The 25966-nt window shown below is 31.8% G+C and overlaps 2 protein-coding genes across 19 annotated transcripts in view; one reads left to right on the top strand and one right to left on the bottom strand.

Moving 5' to 3' along the window:
• Nucleotides 1–14054, bottom strand: part of LOC130890976 (cytoplasmic dynein 1 intermediate chain) — a 57204-nt gene extending 43150 nt beyond the window's left edge. For 6 of the 18 annotated variants that reach the window (XM_057795446.1, XM_057795451.1, XM_057795453.1 and 3 more), the window contains exons 1-4: nt 13882–14054; nt 13258–13570; nt 12323–12456; nt 2676–2708 (exon numbers count right to left, since the gene is read on the bottom strand). In XM_057795446.1, the coding sequence (XP_057651429.1) occupies nt 2676–2708; nt 12323–12456; nt 13258–13553 (463 nt within the window). In that variant the 5' untranslated portion in view covers nt 13554–13570; nt 13882–14054. Of the gene's footprint in view, nt 1–2675; nt 2709–8929; nt 8954–12322; nt 12457–13257; nt 13571–13881 lie in introns of all 18 variants that reach the window. The other 12 variants (XM_057795443.1, XM_057795447.1, XM_057795450.1 and 9 more) reach the window with 4 other exon arrangements.
• A 1526-nt stretch (nt 14055–15580) lies between these two features.
• On the top strand, nt 15581–16880 carry LOC130903536 (28S ribosomal protein S9, mitochondrial). The gene has a single exon (XM_057815689.1). The coding sequence runs from the start codon at nt 15665–15667 to the stop codon at nt 16823–16825; it is 1161 nt and encodes a 386-aa protein (XP_057671672.1). The 5' UTR covers nt 15581–15664; the 3' UTR covers nt 16826–16880.
• The last annotated feature ends 9086 nt before the right edge of the window (nt 16881–25966 follow it).

The raw sequence follows: 25966 nt of genomic DNA, 5'->3' as shown, positions 1-25966 counted from the left end.
TAAAATTATCTACTTGAAATTATACCAATTATTTTCTGGATATTAGGAAGGGGATGTTTGGGACATGATGATTTTCAAGGTTGGCTGTAAGAAGTTGTTTTCTTTCAAAACAACAAACTAATCTGACTTTAGTTGAATGTGAGGTTAAGAAGTTTCAGTTTTACTAAGGTTTTCCGAAACAAATAAATTAGCTTTGAAAAGTCCAATACAGTGTTAGATTTAATACAGGGGCGCTGTCGGGGCACTGTTGCCTAATGGACACCCGAAAAAGCTAGAAGCAGAGAATAAGGCGTGCAGATTCTGTTGTCCGGAAGACGAAATATTTATCCGATCTCGAAATGTGGGGACTACGGAACTCTGCACTACACCTGGGAGTATATGAAATAGAAGACAAAGATCTCTGGCAGCTATAGACCTTCCAAATTCTGAAATTTTTAAAAGGAGTGGATTCAAAAGATCAGTAAACACTGAGTTCGCCAATAGCGCCATAAGAAGGGGGACACAATTTGGGTCGCAGTGTATATGGTAGCCTAATAAACATATATTTCATCAAAATCTACTAAAAAAGGTAAATAGGAAATGATTATTCAAAAACCTATTATTTTTAGTTTATTTTCATTATTACTATATTTTTATGTTATGATTTTAAGACAAATTTCAACCTAACTTACACCTTAGAGAGATTTGGACTTGAAAAGGAGGTATGGTACAGTGTGAAGAAGAAACTAAGGCTACCGACAAAGTAAAGAGTAAAGCAACGAAAGGATGTTGAATTGACAAATAAAATTAAAACCAAAACAACCAACAGAAATGTAAAGGTCATAAGATAGTTGATAGAAATTTCAGATGTCTATATTCAAAATTATTGTTAAATTTCAGTTAAGATAATAACTATGTAAAAATAGAATTTTTTTATAATTTTTGTTTGTTTAATTATTTGTCTCCTAACAGTGTGCCAAACTTAGGCAGGAAGAATTGTTTCCGAAATTGCAGTTAATATGAAAAAAAAATTGAAAAAAGTAAAATTATACCAATATTTTTCTTATAATGTTTATAAAGCTCTAATACAATTAACTATAGATAGAATCTTAACTGAACTATTTTATATATAGGTATGGTGGATTTTATAGGATATTTGAATTAATGGAAAAAGTAGTAGATCATTATAAAGATATTTTGTAAATTTCTTGATTTTTATATTGTTTGGATCTAAAGAATCAACTCAACCCCATACATACAATACGATCAATATGTATGGAATAAATTCAATTTTAAAATTATGTACTATGCGAGAAAAACCTGAAATAAGTCGATTTTTATTCTTAAATTGACAATTTAGAGTATGAAAATATTTTCCCCTTCCAACATCCCCTAGAAAAAAATTAAATAAAAAAATAACCAACATTGGTCATCAACGGAAAATAATTTTAAATTCATTTTCAGAATAACTATCCAAATTGCAAACTTTAGCTTTCTACAATTCCACAAAGTTTTTTTTTAAATAGCCATTCTGAAAGCACAAGAAAATTAATAAAATTAGGTGCTTATTAGGTTTTAGAGTGTGCATTGTTTTAGCAAAGTTGGTTACGACATCAATTTACATTAAATATTGTTTCTGTTCGTACGCCCTTTATATTGTAATAGCTAATAGTGGATGTCACATTTCTCAAGTTCTATTCAGATTATTTATTGAAATTAATAAAGTTCAATGTATAATACACTCCAATTATTAGAATTAGAAACTTCTTCATACAATTAAGTATCTTCTATTATATAAGTTTTAAAAATTTAACGCAGCTTGACATGATGCAAGTCTCTTGCCATTATATCATGGTTGCCACTAATCAAAATTCCATTAATAAAATTCTTACATTGTATACTGTGGACCGTTTAAAAACGAGAATAACAAAGCTAGGTAAAGCAAACAAGAAAAAGTGTTCAGCTGCTGCCTTGCTTTTGGAGACCGGTAGATAGAGTAGAGCACCCAGGCTATGGTGCGCCAGAACCTAGCTAAATGGAACAGGGGGATACATTTGGTTAGGTTAGCTGAAGAATTGGACGAGTAAACCTACAAAGTTATATTTGAGAATTAATGAAGAAACATTCAAAATACTCTTAAGAAAAATAAAACATAGAATAACTGAGAAATCTCTGGAGAGAGACTTAATATCAGCAGAGAAGAAACTCATTTCTCCCTAAAATTGCAACTAGCAAGCAATAAAAATGGCACCAAACCGATAATGTTGTAAGTGCGAGATTTTGCATGAAACAATCAGCTGCACTTCATCTGCGCATGCTTTTGATAAAGAAATATTTTTTCTTGCATTGCATTGCACGTTGTCTTGCATCATGTCAAGCGGCCTTAATCGAGAAAGTTGATTGTAATGCAACAAAACAACAAAAAGGAGCGTCTTGAAACAAGTTTAGTATGAACTTTATTTTGTCCTGTATAAAAAAATTGTTTTCTTGGTTATGAAAATTGAAGGTTCCAAAGAAAAAATACGATTTTGAAACATAGAGGTATTTCTTCAGTAAAAAAATATTTTTCATTAAAAAGGTTTAGTACAAAATTTCACTATAGATATAGTGACATCAATATAATAGATTATATTCAGGAGCATAGGAACAGTATACAGAAAAAAATTTGATAATAAAAAATGACGTGCACACCGTACCTTTCCTGGGCCTCCACCAGTCCTCCATGTAGCCTTTAAGCGGGGAAGAAGAACAGGAAGATCCTTGTTAGCATTTAGAATATAACAACATCACTTATTTCTAATTATTTTACTATTAGCGAAAATTTCTCGTAATTTCTCTAGTAATTTAATTTAAAACAGCAAACAATTGAATGGTGGTCAAATATTTTCCTTTACCTTATACATACTATTACAATTTTTTTATTTTTCAATATAATTTTGACAGTGGGGTATAGAAATATTTCAGTTTTGACTTAAACGATACAGAACTAGATATTGAAAATTACCGGTGAAAATAAATTTGAAATCAGCAACTACGAAAAGAAATATAATATACAATTGTCAAATAAATAAAAATGATAGATAAAGTTTTATATAATAAAGAAATATGTTACTAAAAATATAAGAGAAGTATGTGGAACAACTAAATTAATAAAGAATCTTAGGAAATTAGCAAAGTTGAAAATAATTCTGAGATCAAACAGTTAATTTTGGGGTACAATATGTTTGCTACAAGAGAATAGAAGCAAGAACATAAGAAACATAATCTAAAGTTTTAGATGTTTACTTCATTATGATAATAGTTTTTTCAAAACTATAGTTCCGGAAAAATAACAACAATTTAATTTTGGGTGGAATATGGAAACAACACAATGAGCTCCTAGGAATAAATCAAGAGTACTAAATAACGTCAAACATTGTAATGGATGTCCCAAAATTAAAGCATGATTTAAATTTGCCGCCATTTATTCAGTAAAATGTTGACAATCCTAAAAAAGAACAAATCAACACCTGACAGTTAAGCGTACGAAACATACCCAAGAAGATGCTCGACTTGCATCTAAATTTCAGCAACACAAATTTAGTTCTGCCACTTACCAATCGTGGCGCTAGTGTAATAAAAATGTGTCACTACTGTCAATGTCAATTGTCAAGATCATTTGTTTCAATTTCCCAAACGCTTTCCTGATGTGGGTTCTAAATGGGAAGAATTGCTCGAGATCAAATTATCGCTTGTGAGAAAATCATTTTCTGGATAGTGATTTTACAAATTTCAATAGAAATCATTTAAAGTATAAATCTATCCCATCTATTCCCAGTTTACCTGTAGAGAATCAATTGGAGTTCTCAAATGAGTTTTCGGATTCCAAAGGATTAATTTTGACAAATGAAAATCGGGTTTTTTGACTAGTAGAAACTAGTAAGAAAAATTTAACACCTAGGGAAATGGTAATCAAGTTCATCGGAATAAAACAACCAAAATATCAAAATTGAAAACCAGTTTGAGGAATAACAAAGAGTAGTTAAGTACATTGAAGAAGATGTGTAAAGTTGAAATTCAAAAACGTTTTATTTCAACTGTGATAAACTGATATAGTCATTTTACAACTAATGTACTGTACTATTTTATGTATCGCTGGTATCAATATTGCGCATTTTTGTCATATATTGGTGGGCAGATAGACTTAAACCTTTTAACACACCTCTATATATAATGTAACTCAATAATTCAAGTACCAGCTTCTGAAAGCCTATGTGTCAAGAAAAACTACTGTGCAAGATCAGCAATGGCTTTAAAAGTGTTATCTGGACTGTGCTCCATCGAAAAGCACCATTTGTTAGTGATTTGCTGAATTTAAACGTAGTCGTACAGATACCAATGATGGTGAACGTTTTTGTCGTCCAATTGAGGTGGTTACTACAGAAAATATCAAAAAAGTAAATTAAAATTGCATGAAATAGCTAATGCCTTACAGATATCAGAAGGCAGTGTGTTTACAATTATCCATAAACATTTAACTATGAGAAAGCTTTTTTCAAAGGGAGTGCCGCATTTATAAAAAGAACAACTTATTGATTCAGAGCAGTGTTTGACCATTTTTACATGTAATAAATCAGATTTTTTGCGTAATTATGTGAGAATGGATGAAACATGGATCCATCAATTTACTCCAGAATCAAAACGACCATCATCTGAGTGGACTGTAGCCGGTGAACCATATCCGAAATAACCAAAGACACAAAAGTCAGCTGGGAAGATTAGGGCTTCAGTATTTTGGGATGCGCATGGAATATTGTTCGTTGACTATCTCCAAAAGGGAGAAAAAATTAATTATTAATACTACATAGAGTTGTTGGATCGTTTGAATGCAAGTATCAAGGAAAAACGGTCTCATATTTCAATGAAAAAACCACTGTTTCACCAAGACAATACACAGATTCACAAGTCATTGGCAACGACAGTGCAATTGAACGAATTACACTTAGAATTCGGTTCACAGTGACTATTCGCTGATCTCAAAAAAATGTTCGCCGATAAGAAATTCAGCTCAAATGAAGAAGCAATTTCTGAAACTGAAGCCTATTTTGATGCAAAAGACAAATCCTTCTACTAGCACGGCATCGAGAAGTTGGAGAAGCGTTGAAATTATTGTATTGCTCTTGAAGGCAAAAAGTTGGTCACACGTCTTAATGAGTGATGTGTCATTAACAAACTAATGTTCTTTGGCTCAATAGAGCGTAATAACTCACACTAAAATGGTTTAAATTGTGTCAAAATTATTTCTTACATCATATGCAATATAAATTATCAGAGTAGATCAATATAGTCCAAGAGTTGATAACGAATTTGAAATTTATATCACGTAATTAATAAGTAATTTCAACAATACCTGCAAATCGCCAGACGATTTTGCCAGTTATAAACAATTTCCATACGTTAATTAAGTTTGTAAATAAGTGCGATAAAAAAGTACGACAAGGATAGCTGATCGAGGTATGCTGGCAGCTGCCGGGGCCCGAGCTCCTCGCGCCAACAAAAAAATTTCAAGTAGTACATATGAAAATAAAGCCATAATGTTTTTTACATTACAATCTAATTTTTTTATGTGGGGATTAGAATTTTTAGAACGCATGTTATTTTTATGTTTTCTTCACTTTTCCTTAGGGTGCAAATACAAGAGAACACAACACGAATATAAGTTGAAGCTGTTCCGACTAAGGATGACAAAATGGCAACGATTTCTCTATCTTCCGAATTCTCAAGCATGCGCAGTATAGATGAAGTGTCTCGAACGAGAGAGAGAATGAATACTGTCAGCACCGTAACGTAGAGAAGTTCCAATTGTCCGTATAGAATCAGGGTTTTCTATAGTACATGCCCAGTACAAGTTACGATCATTGGAGCAGCTGATCCGCACTTAAAAAATCATTTTTTTCTTGGTTTTTAGATGGGTGCAAATAGAAAATTTGACATATTTAGTTGGTACAAATTCAAATAAAGCTATTTAGATATTTACTCCATGATTTAATCAAAAGCTTTCCATTATTCCGTGAGCAGTATACGTTCTTCGTGAGCACGGTTTCTTCTTATTTTCTGCACATTTCTGAGGGAGGGCAAATTATTTAATAGTATTTTTTTGGTAGTACAAATAAGAACGGAACTAAGTTAAACATTATTCTGCCAGGGTTTGTCCGGTCGTATAGACCGGTGGGTAAATGCGATCAGCTAACGGGTTGTTACATTTGTCTATGGTTTTTGACTTTAAAAGTTATTTATTCCCTTTAAATAACTGTCTACCACGTAACATATTATTCGGTATCTGTGCTGTCTGCTATTAATTCTCATGAACAGTGTGAGTTGTATGTTACTGACTTTGGAGTTTTTATACTTTTCGTAATTTCCACATAAAAATAACGTATTAGTATTAAACTTTTCTGCAAAACCCGTATGAGTGGGTAGATCGTTGATAACTGCTCAATAAAAATGATTAAACATTTAAAATTATACAAACTAAATAAATATAATAGAAGACTTAACCTTCAAAAAAGTAATAAAAATCAAAAGTTCTTAAAGATCATGTTTTAAATTTGACATTTCCACTGAAAACTAAGCGCGACCCTCGGAAACTGTGATCTAAATCTCGTTCTTGGTTGGGATCCACTATCAGCTGATAAATGATCTACCTGAATACCTATGCTATAGTTACTTTTTTAGTGATATCTAGTGGTGTGATTAAAGTTTCCTAAAACGGTTTTTTTAGTGTAAAAACACTATTGGAGTGGACAATATATAGTTTTTTATTTCCTTTCTCTCTATCACACTCAACCAAATTAGTTATTTATACAACAAGTGAGTGAAGTGATACTTTTTTTCAAGAGTAGGACGGTTTGACAATTCGGGAATTCTTACGGGTGAAAAAAAGTGACTTTACTCACGAGTTTCATACAAACATTTTTCTACGTCCGTAGACTTAAAAAGATGTGACAAAATTTTTATCGATTTTTATTTTGTAATAGTAATATCAAACGTACAACTGTGAGTATTATTAATTTGAAGTGAAGAAGAAGTTACATTACTATTGGTACTTGAATTGGCAACATTGGGTTTTGCATTTTACATTTCTACACTGCAAAAATAAATGATCTGTTTTGACATTTGTGGCTCGTTGGTATTTATAATTTTTTATAAATGTTTACCAACCAGATATTTCACTAATAACAGTAAATCGACGTTGAGCATGAGTTTTTGTATCAGATACTATGATAATTAAAACATTTCCAGTATAATTCGTTACACTTCATTTTATATAATTCCTCCCTACGCAGAGCTCCTGCGAGTCCGAATATTGAAGCAATCTGAAAGATGTTACAAATAATATCTAAGTTTACATTAAATTTTTTTGCTGTCATACCATTTGCTACAGAAACTTATTAATTTTTTCACGGGCAAATGTAGATTTTTTTGGGTTTATAGCCAACTGATTTATTTTTCAGATATACAATGAGTTTCGAGTATTTACTGATGCCTACGTCGTTATTTACCATTAAGGTGCCTTTTCAGATTTGAATAAGTCGACCAAAGTGTTGAAGATTTCCACATTTTGGATTTAGTTTCAAACTAAGCTAGTAACACTCTTTCTGTGATGCTGTTTATACCTTTTTTAGTGCGCTACTTCATAAAAGAATTAAATTCCTTTAAATACTGTTCCCTGGATTTCTCAGGGAGAAGATTCATAGTCGCTGCAGTTGCCAATTCAACATCTTCTGGTGTGCATTTTAAACTTTCTTCAATATTGCTCTCCATCAATAATAATACTACATTCCTTTTAATTAGACACCAAAGGATCTTCTTGAACAAATATAAAGAAAAAAAATGTGACACGTTACGGCACTTTTTTCAACTCAAAAGCGCGAAAAAATTAAACGCTACGGTACTTTTTTTCACGTTTTTTGACCGATTCAGAAATTATATTCTTTATGAATGCAAAAGAAAAACGTGAATATTATAACGGACGTAGAAAAATGTATTTAAATGTTTATTTATCCATGATATGCACTCCCATTTACTTATGTTTTATATTGACGAGGGTTCACCATATTTTTTTATTTGGTTGGTTACAGTAAGTGGGAATTTGAATAGAACGGCCAATGAACGACGAATATTCGGAAATATTATAACTATCATTTACACATTTGAGGTGAAATAGTGCTGTAAGCACGAGGTTTCTCAATAGCCAATCACTTCGCCTCGATTAGCTACCCTTATCGCATTTACGGCTGCGTGTAAGACTTCTTTATCGCACAAATCAAGTTGCCTAAAATATATTTCTTTTGATTTTTTTGCAAATATTATATGCTACGCAGGAGCAAAATAACCGCTAACTATCTAAAAAGCTTTCAGGACTGGAATCGCCAATCGGCGAAATTGTAATTTTTCCCAATATCAGCTGGCCTAAGAACCTTCTCAAAATTCGTCATCAGCTCTCCAACTAATATGTTTTGAAATTGTTACAAATTTAACGACAGATTTCTCGATTAAACAGTTTAAGTACCGATTTTAGTAGTTTATAAAATCAATGAATAAGATAAATATCACTGCATACAACACCATTCAATTGTTTGTTAATACATTTTTTTAACATCTTTGTTCAATCAATTTGTTAAATTTTCAGAATAGAAGAGATTTAGATTGCACATGACATATACAAGTATACTTTAAAAAAATAAATTGAACTAAATTGAAGGTTAGACAGAAAGTTGCACAAAAATACTGTCCTGCTAATATTATTTTTTTGAGATTGGATTTTGTAATTCGTGTGAATTGATAACCGTGAATTATATAAATATAGTTATAATTCCCTTTCTATAAGGAATTAGAATTACTGCAACTATCATTTGAACTAAATAAAAAGCTTGAGAAATGAACTAAAAACTGTCTACTGTATACTCACAAGACTTTTTCCAAAATCCAAAATCTTTAGCAGCAATAACACAAAATCAGTTTTTAACGCATTTATCAAGCAAATCATTAGCATAAGAAAATATATCTAACATAATTAAAACGATTGGTCAAGTAAAGAAATATTTTCATTGACAAAAGAACTAACTAATCCAAGAATTTAAACAAAAAGTCCAAAATAACTAAACAATTACTAACCATAACGTCAAAACTAAGAAAGAAGTTACTTGGTGTGTCTACTTAATTTCAAAAATTTAAAAATGGAACGATCAGATTATCTTCCTATCATATTCTTTATATTCGTAAACAAAAATATATTTAATTAATTTATTATTGTGACTATAAAATATTCGCAGCAATTTTCAAAAGATTGGAAATATACGCAGAAAAATTGTTAGAAGAGTACCAAGGAGGGTTTAGAAAAGGCAGAGGAACATTGGACCAAGTTTTTACGATGAAACAGCTGATTACTGGCTGTTATGAAAATGAGATACCAACAGAAACCCTATTTGTTCATTTCAAAAGAGCTTATGATATTGTGATGAGAAAAAAGTTAATCCAAATATTACGAGAATTATAAATTCCAAACAAACTAATTCAACTAGTTAAGATGATATTATAGGACACAACCAATATAGTAAAAATGAATAACAAGAAAAGTGAACCTTTGAAAACACAACAAGGATTAAAACAAGGCGACCCCCTTTCAACGGTAATCTAGCTTTACAAAAAGTAAAGTAATGGCCATAGAATAAACAAAAAAAATATAAAAGTATAAAGTAAAAATATCGGAACAAGTGTAATGTTTCAAATATCCTCACATAATAATAAATATTAGTAAAAACCAAGATATAATGAAAAGAACAGAGAAGACCATTAAGACACATCGTTTAAATCAACAAGTATAATATTAAAGACTAAGTAAGATGGTGGTATTCCTAATTATTTTTAGACATTTTCATAAGGAAGCAAAACATGGATACTAGAAAGAAAAATAATGTCAAATAAATGCTATATTGATATAAAGTAGTTACTAGGAAAGACAGAGGTTACTAGGAAAGATAGACTAAAGAACATAGACCTAAGAGCAGTACTAAAAATAAGCAAACCTTATATTCAAGAAAATAATTGAATTAGTAATGCCACTAGGGTCGAAAGGCAGATAATAGAATGGTAAAAGCAATAAGGGAGGTCAAGATAGTTACATGAAGAGACCATGGCAAACCAAATGAAAGTTGGGTTAACACAATAGCTGAAATATGAAAGAATAACAGTAACTTAAACAGAAGAGTTAGTACAAAGTAAAAAAGAGTTAAAAAACTTTGTATAAAACTAATAAACATTTATCCCAACACTAAAAAGTACAAAGGAAAATTGTTGAATTTGTAGATAGAAGAAATAATAAAAAGGAAAAATAAGCATCAACAAAAAAATTAACAGAATTTATTATTTTTTGAAAAGAAAGCTGTAAAGAATGGGAATTAGAAAATTTATTACAATATCGACTAAACACAAAATTATATGAAAATAGATTGAAAGAAAGTTCAAGCGGAATAGAATAATGAATAAGAGTGTACCAAATGGACAAATATATCCCATTCGAAGAGGTAATTAATGACCGCCAATCTTGGGTCAATAAAAGTTTTCCACATGCACGAAATGTATCTCTCTGGTTCACACATAGTTCAAAATTAGTGCAAGGAGCTGAATTGGGCATTTGTGGACTAAAGTGCAAGATCTCCATTCCACTAGGAACTAGGAACATCATTTACAATTTTTCAGATAGAGATGCTAACAATGAACAAATGCGCTCAGGAGTGTTTTGATAGAAACCTTCACATTCACTTATATAGTCAAGCGGCCTTGAGGGTCATGAAAGCTATTAGGTGCACGCTCAAATTAATGTGGGAGAGCAAACAAACTCTAGAAGCACTAACTAACAAAAACAAAGTAACCTTAATATGGCTACCAGGCTACCAGTGTATACTAGGAAATGAGGAAGCAGACAGTCTTGCCAAAAACGATGCAACGACATCATACCTAGAACCAGAGCCCTACTGTGGCCTTATGAGATGTCATATCAATAAAGTATTGAGTGGATGGTTAAATAATCTGTAGAACTTCTCGTGATGACTAGAAACGACATCAAACCGGTGGTAGATCTTCTGACAGGTTACTGCTCTGTGAAACATTACCATAAGATGTTAGGCAAGTCAGAGGACGACATCTACAAATTCTGAGATCAAGCATATACTCTACAAATTTCCTGTCCATTCCACTAAAAAACTTAGGTATCATGAAGGAGTAGTATTAACACTTTGGGAAGTAGGACAAAAAAACCAGAAGAATAGCCTCTTTTGGGAAGAGTCTATATTTTTTGGAAGCAGAAGAACTGATGAAACTGGACAGTACCAGTACCTTAGCAATATTAACACAATTTTGATTTTTAAACTTTAAAAATTAAGAAATTAAATCAAAAAAAACAAACAATAGATATATGGAGGTTGAAACGAAACTGGATATGGTAGGTAAGTTCAGCTTATTTGAATCTTTTTGGTGTAATACTGAGAAATATAATTATCTTATGATATATTAGGTAATATTAAGTATCGGGTGTAGGTGACAAGAAAATTATAGATTAAAAACATTTGCCAAATCTTCTAGCAACTAATACCTGTGTGACAATGTGATAAAACAAAAGTCTCACATTTGATGAAATACTTTTTGTCCTAGTTGTATATACTTATAGGGTGATTAATTTTTTTCAATGCTTAAACAAAATTTAATCTACATATATAAATATAGATTATTTGTGAACTCGCACTGGTTTACCAATAAGAGAAATTTTTTTTTAAAACTGTGCTTTAAGACTCCTATTAGTGAGCCAGTACCAGTTATACATAAAAACACTTAAGTGATTTCGAAGAGCATAAAATTCCCTACAAGATTAATCAAACTGATTTGCAATATTGTAAAAAGTGAGCATAAGAAATTTGAACCAAAAATTTTTTTACATGCATTTTTAATGGTAATACTTTCTATTTAAATTGTATGTACTTAAAATTGATATTGAGAGTTCAAACTTGGTGAAATTTTTTTTTCCTACATGTAGATTAATATTGAGCACTGAAAAAAATGGAAATTAATCACCCTGTATATTATTTTCATTTATTCCAGTTATTTTGAACAAGATAAAAATAATTTAAAAATCATGATTAAAAACAACATAACTGAATAATTTAGAACATGTGAAGGAAGATAGTCTAGATTCTTTTACCCTTATGCCTATTATAACTACAATCTAGGAAGTCTTTCTAAAGTACTACTGGACCTACATGTACGACTGGAATGATGATCTTAAAAAAATTTTATACTGTTAACTTACCGTCTCTAACATCATGACCAGTCGTTGTTGTCTGGGTTTGTTTTGTGTAAACAACTATTTCCTTCGGAGGAATGTTTGTAGTTTGCACTGGAACAACTGTTAGTTGGGGAATCTTTTTCTTAGCTGTTGAAACACTAAAAGAGATATAAATTTTTCAACTACTACTAGGTTAAAATAACTACAATAACACTGGTCTGCAAAAAAAATTTTAATCAAGCCTCGGCACTATTCTTGGTGATTTCTATGTAAAAAAGACTTCAAATATAACTGCCGCTTTTTGCCATCACCCACCATTTTTGTGGGAGCCCTCCATTTTTACCACTTTTCGATAATAATAAACTTATTGACAATGATTCAATTTAAAGGGATAAAAAGAGCTATTTTTGCTGGAAACAATTATAATGTTACATCTCATAGCCTTGTATATGCCAACAGCAATTCCTTAACATGAGTGATATAATCATCACTTTTTTTAATTATTCAAAATTTCTTACACACATTTTGGAATGCAAGCCAAACAAGTTTAATACGCAAAGATAGCAAATAAACATTTTCCTTCAGGGCCAAAGGATTAGTACACAACATTATTTTGAAAAGGGGTAAAAGTTTCTCTCAGAGACCAGTTCTGCACGGTCTAATGTTTGTCTCAGGCTATCCAATTCACAAAGAAAGCAACAATATTTCATGAAACCTGATTGCAGGCCCGTTACTAAAGCAACAACAAATGTGTGAAAAATAAGTAGGGGATGTCCCCCACAAACAGAAGGTGATTGAGGAAAACTGAGATTATATTTGGATCTATGGTGTGATTTTACATTGGAATTGTCAAGAATGGTGTCAGGACTGATTTTCACGCAAACCAGTGTAATTTTTAAAAATATTGTCATTAGCCGAAACACAGTTAAAGATGAGAAATTATAAATAATACTACTCACTTATTTGGTAAACTATGTGGTTGTAAAGAAGTATCTGGTGTGTGATTTCTACTAGGTTCTGGAGTAAGTGAATTAGCACTGGAAATACTAGAAAAAACTTCAGATACGGGAGCTACACCAACTTCTCGAAGTAAATCATCTAGCTCTTTTCTATCGCCACCACCACCCAATATGGTCCTATTTGTCGCCTCTTCAACTTCCTTTAGTTCCTTCTCGCGTCTCCTGCGATCTTTTTCTTCCCTTAAAGCTTGTAATTTTGCTTTCTTACGTTCTAATTCGGCTTTTCTATCTGCCATGCTTGGTTTAGGTCTATCTAAAATTACATCCATTTTTAGTTTTAATTAAGATTGCACTTGCGGTAACTAGTGAGTCATTGAATAAAAAGACATTTCGTTTCAGGGGGCATTCATTACACATGCGTTTCCGAGAGTAAGAAAAATCAATGGTTTAGAGTAGAATCACCAACCCGGCAAATTGACCGACTTAACATTGATACCATAACTTTCTTAAAAAGTGATTTTGAATTTATCTTTGAAGATTATTTGTATATAGTTTTTTAGGATGAAATATCGTGCTTTGTGAATTACCGTTATCTTTTTTTTATTTTTTATAGAATAAACTTACCTACAACGTAAATATTTTTTATGCTATCAATATACAAAAAATACTACACTACGTTAAATAGTATTATAAAAACAGTCAACCTAATTATAAATAAATATTTTATTAACCAAACTGTCACCTACATTCTACATCATATTTTTTTGGTGCTGATGGTGACGTAATTCAGGATTCAGGTTCATTACCTTGGGTGGTTAAGACAAAGCTAAGAGAGTTCCATAAAGTTCAATTTTAGCCAATGACAAACCATAAATTAATTTCTTGTAGAAACAACTACTTCTATTCTATATGATTAGATATATGTTTATAACGAATAAATTTGCACTGCAATTGATAGGTATAATATTCAATATTGGTAGAGGATGTTGGACATCTAATATTCAAAGGCTACTTTCATTATTTTACAATTTTTTATTTAACTATAAAAGATCAATTCCTAATGCAAATTTAGTATTTTGAAGTTATGGTGTATGCACGATGCATAGACCTGTAGTAATTTTAATAACCAATTTTAATAGCCCTATAATCATTTATCAATCACGATTTAAATGAAACAGAAATTAAGTTATTAACCAAAAATTTTTTCGAAGCCCTGTTTTAAAAACGGTAAACGTTTAGCTAACATGTATTATCTATAAGATCCAAAGAGAGGTTTTTTGAACAAGATAATATGCGGTTAAATCACCGAAAAATTTAATCTTTACATATATTATAGCATAATGCGATTATGCTTTTAATCAATTTTTCAATAAATGTATTTTCTCTTTATGAGTTTCTACTTCACTGGAATGTTTTGTTACTTAGTCCCCAAAAATCAATTAAATTATTTGAAATGACCTTAAGAATGATATGTTTCCCTAAAAATAAGTTGGCTGCAATGTCTGCTGCGGCCATGCGGCTACTTCCAATCATAGATAAAATTATACTGATTACTTAACGTTTATTTTACTCATATAAGTGAATTCTGACTGATGTTAACCAACTGAAATCAATCTGACGTTTCTGGTCATTATATACTAACAAATATTTTCTTCGAAATGACCCTAAAACTGATATATTGTCACCCAAATATGTCTGCTGCAATATCTGTTGTGGTCATTCGATTACATAGACAAAACTATAATGGATTATTTAACTCTTATTTAACACAAGTAAATGTTGAGCATCTGACATTAACCTGACAACTTGACGTTTCTTGTTATTACATATAACTTGGTAAAGTGCAATTAAGCTAGGGGAACATTTAATCCTTCTATAGTATAATGAAATAATCTGTTCGTCTCTACATATTCCAATTGTACTCAAATACAGAATAAAGCCGTAGTTTGAAAAGATGTAATATTTTCTCTTTGTGTATTCTTTCTACGCTATGTTTTGTTATCTGGGGTGTTTGGAATGGAGCTTTTAATTTAGCCCCCAGAAGAAATATTTTATTTGAAATGACCTTAAAAATCGTATGCTTGCACCCGAAAGTGGATTGGCTGCAATGTTTGTTGTGGCCATGCGGCTACTTCCAATTATAGACAAAATTATATGAATTATTCAACTTTTATTTTACACATATAAGTAAATATTGACAAACTGACATGAAATTTTTATTTTCTGTCCTTACATACTACTATTTATGTTCTGGCGAGAATACAATGATCCATATAAATACACAAAGAAATCTGTACCATAGATAATTTCCCTCCTCGATGTCAGTTGTCAATCATAAGAAGTATGCTAAGGTTAAGTTATGGATTGAATGTTAATTTAAATTTTACCATTTAGTATTTATATAAAGATGTTTTTATCGAAGTTGTATCGATTTGTTGATCCATTTAGATCAATTAGCCTACCAAAAAATATGTATGCATTAAGTGTTATTCAACAGTTTTGTACAGAATCCGTGGAAACTGATAAAACCAAGAAACCTATTAGTAAGGCTATGAAAGCTTATTTAGAGAGAGCTCGTGAATACGATGCCTTTATGAAAAAAGAAAATGAAGAATTTACTCTTGGTAAAAGATATTTAGCAAACATGATGGGTGAAGATCCAGAAAATTTCTCACAAGAGGATGTAGACAATGCTATCGAATATTTATTTCCATCTGGTTTATTTGAAAAGACAGCTCGACCACATATGAAACCACCGAATGAAATTTTTCCCGAAAGAAAAGCTGCAGAGTTTGATGAAACGGGAAGACCTTACCATTTTCTATTCTACACTGGAAAACCAAATTATTATCAAGCTTTACATAATGTAGCCCATCACATAAACGAATTAATTAAGTTTGAAGATACAATGATTAGAAAAAAATTGGAGCCTGATCCTAATTTAACTTTCGATATTTCCGGATATCAGTGGCTTGATAAAGCATCCCTAGAAATAAAATTGGTAGAAACACTTGGTGAAAAAGATTATGAATATTTCATTAATTCATTTGAAAGATTGACTGCCATGCCTTACTCATATAAAGTTAAAGATTTTATTCTTGAGTATGCAAAACCCATAATTAATAAAGTACAAAAATTTGAGGCCCCGAAAATTCGTATTGATTCTGATGGAAAACAATATGTTACTGTTTATGAATGTTTAAGAAAAAGAGCAAGAGGTGATGTTACTGTTAGAATGCCAGGAACTGGTAAAATAACTATTAATGGTAACCAAGGAATATTATATTTCAAAGAAAACCAAGAAAGAGAACAGATATTGTTTCCGTTGCTTTTCACTAATTTGTTAAATAAAGTTGACGTGGATTGTAATGTTGAAGGAGGTGGGCAATCTGCTCAAGCAGGAGCTTTAAGGTGGGGAATATCATGGGGTTTAAAGAGTTTTGTGGATGAGGAAATGGCTGAATCTATGAGGCTTGCTGGACTTTTAACAAGAGATTATAGAACTAGGGAGAGGAAGAAACCTGGGCAATGGGGTGCCAGACGAAAGTTCACCTGGAAAAAACGATAAATATTAGTTGTTTGATTTTTGTATTTAAATAATGATTAAAGAGATTTATAGAAAATTTTAGTACATATTTTTTTCAACAAAACCAATTAAATATTTTCTTCCATTTTTTTTCATTTCTTGTATTCTCCTTCCAATCCTGAATTCCTCCTTCCATTAGATCTCCTTGTTACTTTACTTACCATCTCTTTTTGGGTCTTCCTTTTTTTAGTGTGCCATATTTATATCGGTTATTTTCTTTGCTGCTCTTGATTCCAGCATTTTCTCAAATATCCTAGTCTTCTGGATCGTATAATTCTGCTAATTTGTTGTTCTTCATGCAGGTTCTTTATTTCCTGGTTTGTCTTTTTCCCCATATGTCTCCCTCCTAATCTAAATAACTTCCTCCCCCAGTTTTCTTCCAATTTATTTAGTATCAGCGTTGTCAGTTTTTTTGCCAAGTCGAGATTTTGGAATTTGTTGAGTGAAAACAGCGGAATTATTTCGTCAAAAGCGGGACATACTAAAACGTATATAATCAGAAGTTTTGAAAAATTTATCTTTTTATTTGAATTGAAATTACGTTTACGTGACAATAGATAGCAAAAGTAGCCATAGAAAATCTATTTTATTAAAAATTTAATTTCAATTAGATTTTAGATTATTAGAAAATTGAGTCCTATTCGTCTTTAGAATAAAAAGAAAGAAAACAAAAATTAAGAAGAGAATAATTGTTTATATAGTTGCCTTTTTCTCTTTAATAAAGATGAAGAACTAACTCTTCACAGGATAGCTATAGATTAAACTGGATAAGTAATTCTGCTTTCATTAAATTTACGGAGCATTTATTTCTGGCATCCAAACATTTTAAATTCATCTGAAAGACAGTAGTTTGAAGATATTCCTGGTATGTTTTTTTGGAACGAAGTGTCTATTGACAGTAAGTATACAAAAGATTTATCAATAAATAATTTGATTGTAAGAATAACCTTAGTAAGTCCTTGGCAATTGGATACGGGTGATTAGGTTAGGTTAGGTTAGTTTAGTTTTAAAATTTTCGTGTTTCTAAGATTAAAATTAGTCCACGTTTTTTTTCCGTGGAGGGTGGTTATTTTCGATCATATGGTAAGATTTAGAGACACTGAAAAAAGCTTCATTCTGATCCGGTTCTATAAGGTTTAAATGATGGCCACGGTTTTTTATGTGGAGGGTGGCGATTTCCGTTCCTCTAAGAGCCACGGAAATTTCCGTGGAGACTGCCAATAGCAGCACCGTTTTTGGAAACTGTTGAAAGAGCTGGTGCTATTTCTATGCGGTGGTGAACACCGATTTTATAGTTTGGTCGGAGGTCAAATTCCGAATCAGTTTAGAGGCTGAGCATGCGCATTTTCAAAATTTTCGTTCGGTAGGGGGCAAAGTCATCGACTCGCGAAAGTAAATTTTGAAACTGCGCATGCGATCTGTCCCTAAATTGAATACGAATTTGACCCACGTACAAAATTCATTAGATGGATGTGTTCATCTATTCTTTAAAAGTAAATATGAAAATGGAAGTAAGGACAAGGAATAAGTAATATCTTAGTTAAGACTGTATTTAGAAACACACGTAAAATATGGTAAATCAAATATTAATCTTTCTAAAAAATAGATTATTTGTTAGTTTAACAATTAACGTTGAAATTAATGGTTATTACATAACTGTAAAAATTATCGTTTTCCTACAGAAATATCGAAATATTTTTAACTCTTCTGTTAAATAAATATTTAATTAGAACGCAGATTGATAATACCTCTAAATATTTTAATAAATTGATAAAATCAGAATCTTTATGTTGGTTATCGTAGTTCATGAAGAAATTTTATATTGTTAATAAAAAAGCCATTAATAAAAAGCTATTCTGGTATGATGTGATATTGATTCTAATAAAATAATTCTCGTATAAAGCGTGTTTCTGGTTACTCCTTACAAGATTGTATTTTGTATTGCCTATGTAGTTTCATTGGGTAGTTTAAGAAACATCCTGGTTGCATACAAGAATCATAGAGAAAATATTGAAGATATGGAGATTGGCATATAAGTGAATTTCTTCAATTGGACGAGAGAGAAAGAGCATCGGTTTACCACCTTCTATCTCCTTCTACCCTCCAATAAATTGAAAACTTGTTATTCTCCTGTTTTGCCATTCCAACAACTTGAAACTTTGACATCATTTCGACTCACGTTCGGGCACACATGAACGTGGATAGCTACAATAGCCATTAAACATTTCTAAATTTTTCACTTCTTCCTTTTCTACTGCCTTATACCTACAGTGCGTTGGTGATTATCTTATGGTCAGATCTATTTATAGCGGCAAGACACAGCTCACCGGTGTTATTTATGCCAGTCTAGTGTTTTATATTGCGTAGTCATGACTTTTGTTTTCGGCCTACGCCTCTCGTTCTTTATATGATCAATTGGGGTATTGTATATCTTTCTCCTCTAAGAAGGTGACCCAAGTATCCAACCTTTATCACCTTGATCAAGTTGGACAACTCTCTCTCAGTCCCCGCTCTTCTTAGTACATCCTCGTTCCTCACTTTGTCTGTCTATGGTATACGCAACATTCTTTGAAGGGTCCACATTTCGAAAGGCTTCTAGTTTATTGATGGACGATATCTTTAATGTCCATGTTTCCATGCTGTACAGTAAAATTGACCACACATAACATTTGACCAATCTATACATAAGGTCAGAGAGATTACGGTTACACAATATCGATTTAAATTGAATGAATGCCTGTCTTCCGTGTTCAATGCGGCATTTAATTTCCTGCTGAGGGTCCCTGCCGTCTTCACTTGCTTGATAGGGGTGTTATCTATATGCAGTTGGGACCTTAAAATTTCATTTCTACTTATTGCCATGCACTTGGTTTTTGTTGCATTTATTTTTTAGCCATCTGATTTCCCAATATTATTTATTTTATCCAATAATAATTGCATCTCGAGTACGTTGTCTGTGAGTATTGCCGTATCAAAAGCCTCAGCAAAGATATTCTCTATATAGAGTTTGAACAGCATAGGAGACAAAATACACCCCTGGCGTACCCCTCATAGTGTCATGCTTAACGGTATCAAACGCCTTCTCGTAGTCGATGAATGTGATGTAAACGTCCTTTCGTTGGTCAATACTGTTTTGAACGAGGGTATTCAGGCAGAAAATTGCTTCGCTTTTGATACCAAACTGGGTCCCTCCACTTAGTTCTTCTAACTTTCTGAACATCCTTGTGTGAAGGATGATCGATGATCTTTGCATTTTACCACTTTTGATGTCTTAATAATCATTATAAAAGTCGAGTAGAGCCAATCGTTTGGAATGTGACCTGTACTATCGATGTTGTTGAAAAGGTTTACCAACTTTTCAATGTTAGCGTCTTTAAACAGCTTTATAGCCTCGGTGGGAGTGTCATCTGGTCCAGTAGCTTTACCTAGATTTGCTACTTTTATGGCGCGTTCTACCCCACTTCGGATAATGGGAAGGCCGGATAAGTTTTCAGTGGGTAGGCTCATGTTTTGGTCTGTCTTCACTGAATACAGATTAAGCGTAATCCCTCCATGTCTTGGCCAGTTCCTCCTGGTTATTTATAAAATTATTTTGGTCATTTTTTAGCTGGGTGGTTTGATATTTCTTGTATACAAGCAAGATCTCTTTAACCTTTTTGTGTAGTCCGAAGCTATCACATCGCCCCTCGTTTGTAAGAGTTCTACTTCTTCGCAACGGTCCTTTATCCAGTTTCTTATCCAGAAACTCTTAGGTTATGTTAGTTAATAAACGAAATACTTGATGTAGACGTGGTATTTCCTAAATATTACAGAATGCCGAGAGACATCACGCGTAGTGTTTCATTTAAAACTTTCTACTTCTACCAACAAACAAAAACAGTTTCAAAATCGTTACAAATAGACTTTTTTCGGGAAAGCGTTTACTTGTTCAACCTGCTATTGCATGGTTCGTTAGATATCAAGATTTAGTTATAAATCCAATTTTTCTAATTAATTGTCTCAAATATGTCATTCCGAAAATATAAAATTAAGGGAATGGTGTGAATATTTATATTGAATATTAGTTTATCAACAAATATTAATCAATTACTATTGCCATTTGTACCCTAAAATAAATATTTATATCAGTTTCACCTTGAACATAAAACTTCCAAAAAATATAAATCACCCTGTCAAGTTTCATCTGGTATTATGTTTAGGTAACAAGAATTTCAGAGAAGAATAAACAACCCAGATGATTAAGAACCTTAAATTATTTATTTTGTTTATCTGCACCCTTATTTAGTACCTATTAAGGTTACATCACAAGTCTCATATGAGATATATTTTGTCCATATGTTACTTGAGAGCATTCACTTCCTTGTCGCTTTAGAATTCAATACATTTTGTAGTTTTTTTTTTCAAATTGAAAGATATTTCAATGTCTGCAAACGTTGTGTTACTAGACCAGTCAATTTGTTTCTTTTCTTGATTAAATTGGCCATATTATAGTAAAATATATATTACCACATACCTAGAGTGACACTAGAATGTACAAGGTATGATTGAAACTGATCCTCGAACATTAAAGAATATGAACGTAATCAAACTAGAGTTATAAATAATATTTTCTGTACACCAATCTTTACTGCAAAACAGTAATGGTGCAATGTGAGTTATTATCTTAGAATGAAGCAATTGTTAATCAAGAAAAATAGAAACTTGATCAAAGTGTCATTTAACGTACTTGACATTATTAAAGTCTTCTATGTAACTCTACAAAACTTACTACTCGATTATAAATCAAGGCTTTAGAGAGTGATATTTTAATGAGAACTATCACTGGTATATAAATAAAAATAAATTTCTTATTTTATTATAAGTTTTATCATGTAAGTTACCGATTTTATATTAATAACTAGTATACAGGGTGTTATGTTGAAAATCTGAAATGACGATCTGAAATTTTGGAAGATGCTGTGTTCAAATATAATTTTGTCCTGAAGTTGGCCCTTCCGGACGTAGACTTTTTCACTTTGAATAGAATCAACTATCTGTTAATCTATTTTCGAATACTACTTGAAATTTAGATAGAATTTGTGCACAAATTGAAATATTTTCGAGATATTTTAATTTATTTCAAAATTTTGAAATAGTCCTGGGCATAGTTAAATAACCACATTTTGAGACGTGACATGCAGTTTTAACCAATATCTAAACAACAAACGCTTGCCTGCTAACTCCACTTATCCAACTCATTAATATATCATACAGGGTGTTTTAAACTTTGTTACCAACATGCACAAATAAAATCCTCTATGTACTGCTTACTTTAAATAGAACACCTTGTATTTTATTACACTCTCCGCTTTATTTTTCTTTAGCAATTCAATTAGTTTCGGTATTCTCAGAACCTAAATCTGAGATATTTCATTATCTTAGTTGAAGCCTAACAACACTTAATTATTTAAATATAAACTATAAATATCAATGTCTAAAAGACAAAACACATGATTATAAGTAAAAATAAGATCACCGGAAGCTATACGAGGATTGGATCAACATCCAGGAAATAAAGGCAAGCACGAAAAGGGCCGATCCACCTTTAACTTCTTCACAATTTCTCTCTTGAAATAAGAATGCTGAGATGCTACGTTTTCCCTGTTCTGATTTATGGACTCGAGTCCTAGACCTTGAATGAAGATATGAGCAAAAAACTAGAAACATTCCAAATAGGGCTTTATAGACGAATTAGTTAAGATCTCCTGAAATGCTCGGCTAACAAATAACAAAAGAATTTAACAAGAACGAGAAGTACTCGTACAATACTTCAGCCAGATATGCATTGCTCCAAGCCATCTTGCAAGGCAAAATATTTGGAAAAAGAGATCAAGGAGAAGACGAACAACTTGGCTTAAGAGCCATAGAACCTGGTTCTTCAAAAACTTGCCTCAACTCTTTAGCATTGCTGCTAATCGCCAACATTCGTCACGTATAGGCATCACAAGAATTCCATTCCATTAGTTAAGGTGATATTTTATTAAAACTGAAAAGTTATTAATAACATGAAAGGATTATTAATTTTGTATATAATTAATCACGTTGACTAGGTATTTTGTATTAATTAAATTAGACAAATTGAAAATGAAAATAACTAAATGTGATATTAAACAAAATTTCATAACGAATGTTCAAAAGAAGCACCATCCACTTCTGAACATTTATGAATCCTTTTCATTAGGTTATGTCTCATAATTTTGATAATATTGTCAGGTGTGAACTGGAAGCAATTAAGAGTCTGTACCCTGATTGGTACATTTGTTATTTTCGAAATAATGTATTTAAAACAAGGTCGTGTGTTAATTTTATATTATTGCTTCTTGATGACAAAAAAAATACTGTACAAGCTCATCAATGGCTTCAAAAGTTTTATCCGGACTCTGCTCTATCGAAAAAAATAATAATTGGACATGGAGTAACGAAAAAAAAGTACTTATAGAAACCCGTATTTGTTAAACAAAATTCTAAAATTTCCATTGGACAGTTATCTAATCAGCAAGTTCTTAGTAGCATTCTCAATGCACTTCAAGAATTAATGGAAGATGATTCCGATGGAAGAATGCAGTTTTGTGAACAAATTATGAATCAATTAAACATAGAAAACTCTAATACATTCTTTTTTGGTGTTAAATTCCGAGGCAAATCAAGAAAATTATCAATATTAGAGCGATAAGAAGGAGGAGGAGTGAAGGTCATATTCACCACCAAGAAAAAGTATATTTTTGGGAAGGAAAAGTAGGAAGCCAAGAAGTTAACCATTAAACCTTTTAGTGAGTATTTCGTATGTCGAATTAATCTCAGCCTCAACGTCGATTGCACTGTACTTCATGAGATGCAACAAGGTGATAGTGCATACGACCAAGTGAAAAAGAATTCATGACACAATTTCTAGAAAAATTTTAATCATTCATTTTAGAATCTTAACACGTTTATTTTAATAACCAACTTGTATGCAATTGATTTTAAATCCAAATATTTTTTGTTTGTTTTTTGTTTAGCTCTCCCACGTCTAATTTTTTTTAACGTTAAGTGGATTAGCTCATTGTATTTCTTCATAAATATTTTGCTGTTTCTCATCGCGTTAGTACTAACATATGTGGCATTTTGTAGCAATAAACGTCCTAAACGATTAGCGCAAATAATAATATATAAAATAATTAAATGTTTTTATGTGGAATCGTTGACGTAAAATATTTATTTTCAGTTTGACAACAATATATCTTTCAACAAATTAAGTCCATGTAAGTAAAAATAGGACTTAAATACGAGGGATATCTTCTAGTTTTATATTGTGTCGGATTCTAACAAGTTATTAGAAAGATTGGGTGAAATCTATATTTTAACCACATTCACTAAAATACCTATCTGAGTTGGCAGCAGTTTCGAGTAATGCAACTGTAAATCGATCGTTAACATTTGGTGGGTTTGCAGATTTAAAACAGACAAAATTAGCAAAATATAATGATGGATGTATTCAATAATGTGTAAAAAATCATTTTTGCATAATAATTTCTCATTAAGGAAAGAAGATATACAAACTACACACATTTAACTGTGAGTTGTGGATTTATTCATAAAAATCCCAACAGTTATTTGTTATTTTGAGGGTATCTACACAAATTATATTCATACAAATATATCCTAATATTTATTTATAAAGAATGCCAACAAAACATCGATATAAAATCTGAAAGGTTATTCCACGACGTAAGGTGGTACATATAGGAAGATTTACTGAAATGTTCATTGTACAAATTGTACCAATTAGCTTAAGCTGGTCTTCAGGCTAGAAAAAAAGTCTTCTTATAACTTGAGACAAATGGTGAGGAAATTAGGCATAATGTAGCTGTGGTGGCTTGTACCGTCTAGATGGGAAGCATATCAGTATCAGGATACGTAGTGGTGATTGGTTGAATACTTGGAAATGCATAGTAAACACGTATATTTATTCATATTTATGTTTTGCTAGCTGACCCGGCAGACTTCATACTGCCTCAATCGATAAATAAAAGACCTAAACTTTTGTATACAATAAACTTAGAACAAACAAGAGGAAGCCTTTTTTTATTAGAACAAATAAAAAAAATGCTTGGTATGAATGAAGAAATTATTATTTTAGATTAATTACACATGGTGCTGCTTACATACAAAACAGAGTATTCCTGAAATACTGGCAATTTGTAAAGTTTCAATTTAATATTGACAGACACGAACATATATGATACAGTCTGTTAATCAATTTCAAGTTTTTTGATAAAATATATTTTCTATTCTGTTGTGTGCTGCATAAATAAACAAAGATGACGGTTTACGGATGCGCGAACACGCGACGTATAAATAATTGTCCATTCGTGAAACAGGGAGACTCCAAGTTGATTCCGCAAACTTCCAAGACTAGCCTTGCGATGTATTTATAGTCATCGCAAAGGCCAGACATACCGGAAATTGTAAACATTTGAAATCGAATGGTAAATCCGGTGGAATCATCGGCATACGTGCCATAAAGACATCCTTTCCTTTGTATTTTCCGTTCATGATTGTTGCTTCAATGACTGCACATTGGGAGGTGGTAATCAAGGCAAATCCATTGAATTCAAAAACTTCGTGGGATAGTTGATTACGTCATCCTGATTCATAACGGTGTCGAGTGATTTGAAGGAAATCAACTGTCCCGGAAGAAAATTCTGAAAGGTCGCATTCAGATCCTCGACATCTTTATTTTTCGCCGCCACCGATATTGCTCGTTCACCCAGCCAATTATGGTTATTGAGCTGTTGCGCTATATCTGGGAAAACACGCTGAATTAGCTCTTCTTTTGAGTGAGGATCACCAAAGTAAAGTTTTCGCGCACCTAGCGTTAATCGTTATTCACTAGATGGATGTACTCTTTGTCTGAGGTATCGATCGACATAGAGTATGGATCGACTTAATAGTCAAATGTCAAAAATTATGGTTTCGTTCAGAAAGCTAGTTTGTGACAAAACATCAAGGAAAAACAACATTTTTTATTCAATTCGGCGTATCTATTCACCTTTTAGACCTTCTCTGGACTTCCGCAAATAATTCAAGACCAAAATTAGCCAA

This window comes from Diorhabda carinulata, chromosome 2, assembly GCF_026250575.1.
Source record: "Diorhabda carinulata isolate Delta chromosome 2, icDioCari1.1, whole genome shotgun sequence".
Classification (NCBI taxonomy): Eukaryota; Metazoa; Arthropoda; class Insecta; order Coleoptera; family Chrysomelidae; genus Diorhabda; species Diorhabda carinulata.
The sequence above is the reverse complement of the archived record's forward strand: the minus strand, read 5'-3'. Positions and strand labels throughout refer to the sequence as shown.